The sequence below is a fragment of the Silene latifolia genome, chromosome 2 (assembly GCF_048544455.1).
Source record: "Silene latifolia isolate original U9 population chromosome 2, ASM4854445v1, whole genome shotgun sequence".
NCBI classification, from domain to species: Eukaryota; Viridiplantae; Streptophyta; class Magnoliopsida; order Caryophyllales; family Caryophyllaceae; genus Silene; species Silene latifolia.
In genome coordinates this window covers 187,801,485-187,809,556 of record NC_133527.1, presented here as the reverse complement: position 1 = coordinate 187,809,556, position 8,072 = coordinate 187,801,485, and the positions used below count along the sequence as shown (strand labels likewise).

At 34.8% G+C, this 8,072-nt stretch overlaps 1 protein-coding gene across 1 annotated transcript; it reads right to left on the bottom strand.

Annotated features, from left to right (window-relative positions):
* Positions 1–273: 273 nt before the first annotated feature.
* Positions 274–4,701, bottom strand: LOC141643876 (SUPPRESSOR OF GAMMA RESPONSE 1-like). The gene is made up of 6 exons (XM_074453214.1): positions 4,563–4,701; positions 3,096–3,228; positions 2,243–2,432; positions 1,660–2,147; positions 838–1,107; positions 274–746 (listed from the first exon to the last, which is right to left on the bottom strand). The coding sequence occupies exons 1-6, from the start codon at positions 4,568–4,570 to the stop codon at positions 693–695; spliced, it is 1,143 nt and encodes a 380-aa protein (XP_074309315.1). The 5' UTR covers positions 4,571–4,701; the 3' UTR covers positions 274–692.
* Between the last annotated feature and the right edge of the window lie 3,371 nt (positions 4,702–8,072).

The window sequence follows — 8,072 nt, the reverse complement described above, 5'->3', positions numbered from 1 at the left end:
ATGACCTGACCCAAAGCCGACTCGACACAAAAATGATCTGAATTTGCCTAACCGAAAACGAGTCGGCCTAAAGTGACCCAAACCCGACAACATGACATCCAAAATTGACCCATAACCTGAAATCACCTGACCTGACCCTAAATGTAGGGTAAACCCGAAATGACCCGACCCAATTTGACTTGACCCAGCCCGACTCAATTGAGTCATTTGCCACCTTAAGGTATGAGAAATGAGATTAGGTCAGATGAAACTAAAGTGCTTAACTAATAAATCTGCACACCACAAATACAATTCAGAACTGTTATTCAGTTCTTGTTACCAGTACCACCACAAGTAAGCTTGAGAGTACAAACAGTGTTATACAAACTCGGGTCTATTCCAACGAAAAACAGTTGGGATTAGATATATTACAGGCAAATCATATGATTTATTTTCTCCGAAAACATAGGCAGGAACACCTGGATCAAACGGGAGGCTGCCTCTACTCCATCTGTTGTGCACATACTATCGCTGTTGATAATATGCTGCAATCAAAATTTGAAAACCCAAACTCGACTGTTGATGCCTTGAGACTCATCAGATAACAAAGCAATAACAAAATGGCGCATACAGAGAATAAACTGCGGTCCCTGACTTTCACATCATGAAAGCAAACAATGAAAAATGGGGATTCTCGCAAACTGATGCGTCTTTTATAACCTGTCCAGCCAACTTAGAATGCTGTCCTGTGAACCAAACTGTAGATCCTGCAGAAAAATATCAGTGAGATTAAGACTTTCAGATAAGCGTATACACAAATTAATAATAATATCTTGCAATAAGAGCAAGCAAGGAAACCTGAAAATCCGGAGGACTGTCAAGTTCTATGTTGTCGAGGTCAGGAAAGCCGAAAGACCCACCATAGGCATCATCAATGTTATTGAAGCCATGGGCAATGCTATTCTCAAAAGGGGAAAATGAATTTAAAATTTCATTGCATCGCAAAGAGTCATCATTGACATTAGAATCGAGAGCTTGAGGTTCTCCTGCCAAGTACACTTGTGGCTTGACCTCCTCGTATTGTTCTGTAGGTGGTTGAAGATTACCTGTCAATTCTCGATTCTGATTCTGTATAATAAAACATCCATTAGAGTGCATATGAAATGAGGGGAGATAAAGGCAGCGTACAAGGACTTTCTATTAGACTATTACGAAGAACTCAAAAAATTTAGCCTTGAGCTAAAGATACAGACTTTTGAGACGAATGGGTAAGCTGTTTCAAAATGAGAAACGAGACATTAAAGACCGATAATCATATCCTAATTAGATCTACATTCGTAAATCAATTTCAGGACTTGACTTCATCGAAGGATTCTGAAAACCGAAATTTCTAATGCTCCCGAGGTTTCTAGTTTGGTAACAACAATGCTGAAACATAGTTACATAACACATTGCTGAAAGACATGTGAATATGTCATATGCAGCAACATAGTTACATAACACATTGCTTCTCAACAATCTCAAGAGCATGTAGTTTAGCGAAAAGGCCAGGGTGGCTGAAGTCTAGGTAAATGACTACAATAACCAAGTCGAGCATGCTATCATAAATCAGAAAGGAGTTTGGACAAAAGGTCTTATATAAAATACAGAAATCGAAAAGCAAAAGGAGTTACTACAAACCTCAGTTTTTAAACCAATCAAGCAGTCATCTGTAGCATCATCACCCAGGAGAACATCCCCTGCTCTAGGAGGGTTCGGCATTTGAGTCATAGGAGTCTTTGGACAATTAACTGAGGCAGGAAGAGATTCTATTGCGGTCTTTTCATCATCATGTATATCATTTAGTTTATTTTGTTGATAGAATATCTTTGAAACCACATATTCACCCTCTCGCTCGTCCTCATCTGTTCCGAGGTGATATTGATGCATCACCCAATTTGATTTGACAGGTTTAGAGCCTTTAACTGAACTGCTATAGAGAACCATTATCTTTTTACAACCCTTTTGAACACAGTTGTCCAAGACGGGTTTGGTCTTTCCCGTTTTATGCCAGCGGACAGTCTTTTCATTTTCCTCAGTTTCGATCTTCCTTCTCTTTCTCTGCCCAGAAGCATATGCATTGGCAGTTTTATGAAAGAAATGTATACTAGTTCCATCTTTACTAGCACCTGCACAGCAAGCAAACAAACGAACACAAAAATTTTAATACTTCCAGAAGTACACAATCTTTCTTTTCTTCTTTGATCTTCAACAAATTTCTCACCAGGAAGATACTTAGGATGGGTATAGCAAATTCCTTTGTCAGTCTCAAGTGTTGGAATAAATTCATCAACGAATACATGCGGTGGTTTTGCATCTTCTGAACCACACTTTGCAGCTAGATGTTCTAGCAACTCTGCATCAGTTGGATCGAATTTTACTCCAGCTGGCAGACCAGGCCACTCATAAGTAACCTGAACAAGAGAAAATCAATTAAATTGATCTCAAACACTTGGTAATGCTATCACATACTTAAATATAGACCTACATTCATGATTTAGGTTAAATACTGGAGTACTAGATTAGAAGTCTTGCCAATCGAAAGCAAGTGTAAACAACTACTACTAGATTACTACCGAATTCCAGGACATTTTTAAATCCTCCCTCTCCACATAACAGCAATTACCTCCAAGAACTTGACCCTAAAAACCTAAGAAAAGAAAGGGAGGGAGAGTAGGGGATTTAAAATCCCTTGTTTGGATAACAAATGAGGGTGGAGGGAAATGGAGGGGGAGAGATTTGGAGGGGTCCAATTTCCCTCCTCCAAGCCTAATCAAAATCTCTCCAAAATAGGCAAGATTTGGAGGGAAATTGTATCCAAACACCCACACCCCATTCCCCCTCCCCTTCCCTTCTCTCCCTTTCCCTTCTCTCCTTCCCCCTCCCCTCCCTTTCCCTCCACTTTTGCTATCCAAACACACCACCTCCAAGGCTCCAACCTAAGCTTTAAAAGGTGCAAGACACACCGAGGCAACAAGGGCCGTGGTATTGTGGCATAATTTGTGCACTTCAAGAATTGACTATAAGAAAATTAGAATGCATAAAAAAGAAAGTTGAAGATATGGTCGACGTCTTACATCACTATTGTCAATCCAATGATGGCATTTAGGACATTCACGCTTTGCTCCACAGTCTAAATTCTGAACTGATGAAGACAAGGTAGCATGTCTTACTTTCTTTGCAATTCCTCTACAATCAACCAGCCAACTTCTGTGGAATCCATTTAAAAATACGAGCAAAAATTAATGAAATATCAAAGCCGAGGTACATTACTTAGCATCACACACATACTCCATATATGTTAAGAGCATTGTCAGTATCAATCATCATCCAGATACAAGCAGCATTCCAAAAATTTACCCATACAAAGCTCAAACATTCAAATTTATGTGAAAGTGGTTCAAACAAAAGGATTGATTACAATACAAATCCACACACTCAATTCAAGGATAAGGACCGAATTGTTAAACCAACACTATCATCAGCGGGCCAATGCTGTTCACACAAACGACATTCGACAAACAAACTATCCTGTTTCCACATTTGGTAGGAGATCTAATAGCAATCCGGTATATGCCTACTACATTTCAGGTCATCTAAAGCATTACTCCATCAAGAACATTCCCAAATTCAAATTTCTAACCCTGCAAGGGCTGCAACACATTTCAGACCGGAATTAACTTATAACTAAGCCGTGAATGCCTATCCGTATTCTACAGTATACTAGGGCACATATATCAGACAATGCTAAACTAAAGCTTTCCTCTAACTCCATCATTCCATCAATTATTTCAAAATGACATACTTCATTATTTCAAAACAGATTAGGTCGCCGAACCCCTCTCTAATTACTCCTCTACTTCGCCAAAAAGACCTCTTTGTGTTGCTAACACAAGGGTAAGGCTAGTACATCCGACTATCCCTTTACCCCGCAATTTCCAAGAGGCCTAGAGGCTAGAGGCATTTGGGGTAATGTTGTTATTGTAACTAACCCACATAACAATGTACTTCAATGGAAGTCCAAAAACATGTTTCCTTCTCAAATTAATCAAACCCAAAAGAAAACAGATTAACTCGCCCACTCTAATTACTCCTCCACTCCTTCAAAATAAGCCTTTTTGTGTTGCTAGAACAAGGGTAAGGTTACGTACATCTGACTCCCCCTTACCCCGCAATTTCCAAGAGCCCTAGAGGCATCAGGGGTAATATTGTTGTTGTTGTAACTCACCCACACAACAATGTACTTCAATGGAAGTTCAAAAACCATGTTTTCTACTCAAATTAATCAAACCCAAAAGAAAAAGCTAAAACCTTTGATTCTACAATTAACCCACTCTCAACATTAAACCCCCATAATCAAACCTTAAACCCTAAAAATCATAATTACACAATCATCAATAACAAATTGTTCAATCGTGGTGTTTTTAGCATCAAAATGAACCCAAAAAAACACCAATTCTAATCAAAAAATCAAAAATCAAAAATCAAAAATCCCAGATAAAAAAGATGAAGATATGAAGTGGGTATGAATTAAATTAGCTTACTTTGCCATATCATAAGATACCCAGATGATAAAAATTGAAGAGAGGGAGAGGGATGGGGTTTAAATGGGATGCTTCTGTGTAAAAACCGATGAAATTTCCTTTAAAATTGCAGAATGTTTATTGACATGGTTAAGTAAACACTGAAACACTACACTTCTAGTCTTCTATAGTCTTAAGAGCGGGAAACTTGTTCCTGTGCAATCTACCGAACCTCTAGCCTAGGATGTTTGTTTATATAGGGCATGACATTTGATTTTACGTCATTTCTTGTTTGAAACCGTTTTAACTTTATCATCCGATAAACATAGATGTGAAAATAAAATAAAAGGTTGTGAGAACTTTTACTTAAAACGTTTTAAGCAAGATCAATCATTAATTTATTTGAGTAAAGTTAAATTATTTTATCATTTAATTAATTTTTTCAGGTCATTGACTTAAGAAAGACCTCAATTAAAATACTAAATTAAAATACAAATAGTGAAAACTAAAGATATTAAATAAAATAAAATTAGCAAAAACTTGAGAACACAAATGTAAAAGAGTTAGGTTATATTTGGTAAAATTAGCTGAAAATGTAGCTGATTTTTTGGTTAATAACGTAAAATGATATGATAATTATTTAATATTATAAATTAAAAGGGATAAAAAATGGAAAATAACTTTCAGGTATCTGAAAATCTCAATTGCTACTCTAGGTAACATTTCATTTCAGATAACTTATTTGGACAAATAAACAATTTGCCAAACACTTGCAAACCAGGTAACTGAAATTTTGGTCAAACAAGCTACTTTGGTCAAATAAGTTACTCAAACTGTCATGTCAAACAGAGTCTTACCCTCTCAAATTTATTTGCTTTTTCAAAAAAAATGTCATTTTTTTCGTGCAGGTATTGCTTAAGACCGTTATAACTTAACTTCATCATAACTTCTTTTCCTTTTTCAATTCTATTTTAATCAAATGAATAAGCCGTCGTAAGACTAACGTTTCGTGTTTTTTGGACTTAATTTTAGCTAATTTCAGTTCAGTTGAACTCAGCTTCATTCATCAGTTCAATTCAACTTAATCCAATTCAGTTCAACTCATCTTTTCACAAATTAAGTCTTATTTCAGTTGAAGTTCACCTTCATTAACTTCAAGTCAGCTCAACTTCATTAAATTCAATTTAGTTTTTGTTTTCAGCCAAAAAAATTAGAGCATAAGCTATATAGGTCATTTTTTTTTTTTTGCATAGATTATTTTTAATAAACTAGAAAATGCGTTTTTTGAACCAACTTATTAACGGGCAGCTCCAAAGCAAGTGGGTTCGGATAAAAAGGGGGGCCCACAAGAAGTGGATCGTAGGGCAGTGACTTTGAAAAACGTGTGTAAAAGACAGAGAGTAAAGAGTAGTGAGAGAAACTTCCTTGGAGCCCAAGCCATTTTTGGTAATTTTTATAATGTTCCAATCAACATAATGTCTAATTTGCCCTCACTTTTTGTGGATAATTACCTCTTTCTTTTTTACTTGTCATGAATATGTTGAGAATATTTTGCGTTAGATTTGCTGACCAAATATTGTTTGTCTCCCTCGTCATTTGCTTTAAAAAGACATGATAAATTGACGGAAGATGGTACGGTTACACTTGGTGTATAAAATCTTCTATACAACGCAATTGCTAAATCCCGCACACATTTTTACTCTATCCCGCACTCTTTGTCCTACTATTCCATTATTACCCTTCATTTAAAAAAAAAAAATCATGGAAGGAATTTAGGAAAGTTTGTAGGAAAAATATTTATTTTTGGAGGGAAACAAGAAAAGGAAGGGAAATTTTAGGAGCTTATTAATTTTGGTATTAATATTTATATTTACCTTAATTAGAGATAATATCATATCTTAGCATATTCTTGTTGGAATATGTGTCCTCCGACAATAATGCGATCACAACTGTTGATCATGATGATCACATGTTTAAGTCTCATTTTAAAGAATACAATTGAGAAGTATTTTTACTGTCAACTGGTCAACATATATCGGTAATGATTGGCTGACTAGAGTTTGACATTACTTGTCGTCTTGACGGTGGTGATCAGTTGATCCCCTAGGTCATACCTAAAGGATAATACTCTTAATTGATCATTTAATTAATCGTATAACGTTACGAGTTAATTAAAAATAATTGATGGATAATTTTGGAAGTAAATTTACGTATCTCATTATAATCTGATTAAATAAGATACGGTCTAGGTAATTGAATTGTTTCACTACTTAGATGAAATTATTGTTTAAGGAAACAATTGAAATTGAATGAATTATCATAAATACAAGTTATTGTAATTTATAATTGATAAATTATTTTGGTACAAGTAATTGTGAATTACTAAGTCAATTTTTGTACATGACGTATTTTCATTAATACGTTGATTTTTAATATGTTAAAAATACATAACAATTTTATGTAACATGTGACATGTGACATATTGACAAATTGACAAAGATAAAATGGAATCCATTTTATCCTCAAATGGACCGAAATATTGGGTGTGATTAACAATTCATATAATGTTAATTAAGATTAGTGGAATATATGATTACTTCTCTACACTAGGCATGCATACCTAGTGTCTCTTGTGGAAGAGCACCAAGCCCATGCATTGGCCATTCCTCCACCCTCCTACCCGGTTTCCCCTAGAAAAGAACAAGGGTCTTTTGCTTAAAAAATTGATCATTCACTACATGCTTTAGTGTGTGATTTATTTTTATTCATTCTATCATTCAAACATTATTTTTAGAGAGATAAAAATAATTCTTCCTTCTTCATCCTCCTCTTGACCGAAATACAAGAGGACCAAAAATATTTTTGGGTCTTTTATTTAAGATTAATATTATTCTAGTTTTGATAATACTAATTTTATTAAGGGTATTTCTTGGGTATTAATCCTTGGGAGGGATACTATACTTGTATCCTCTTTGTTCATCCATTTAAGGAGAGCTCAAGAACAAGAGAGAAGGAGAACTCTCTTGTGCCTTATTGATCCGAAAATCACAATGTAAGATGATGATTTCTTCTATAAATTGTTTATTGTTTGCATGCATAAGATCACCATATAATTTTATGATAAATTAGCTTAAAACATATATGAATATGTTAGTATATAGATCTACTTTTCCTTCAATCGGTATCAAGAGCCTTGGTTGTTTGCATGCAAATCGGTTAAAAGTTTTTCCGAGTTATATGATTAACATACAAAACTTGTTTAATTTGTGTTATTATGATATATCACGAAAATCATTATGCATGTTAAAATTTCTGGTCCTAAAATGTTTTTAGGATATTTTGGTTAATTTATGGATTTTTATTGTTCATATTACATAATAATGACATTAAAAATATGATTTTATGAATAAAATGTCATTTTCGGACTAAAATTAGCTAAACTTCGAATTTTCTAGTGATTTTTGGATATGTTGTCACATATATTATTTTGAGATGACCTGTAAATTTTCATAATTTTTGGACTTCTTATGC

What these genes read in the sequence shown, in the direction of transcription:
- LOC141643876 (XM_074453214.1), bottom strand. An exon ending in ATTGGATTGACAATAGTGAT is followed by an intron (nt 2,433 to 3,095) that starts GTAAGACGTCGA and finishes TCTCTTGTTCAG; the next exon opens with GTTACTTATGAGTGGCCTGG. An exon ending in TGATTGGTTTAAAAACTGAG is followed by an intron (nt 1,108 to 1,659) that starts GTTTGTAGTAAC and finishes TTTATTATACAG; the next exon opens with AATCAGAATCGAGAATTGAC.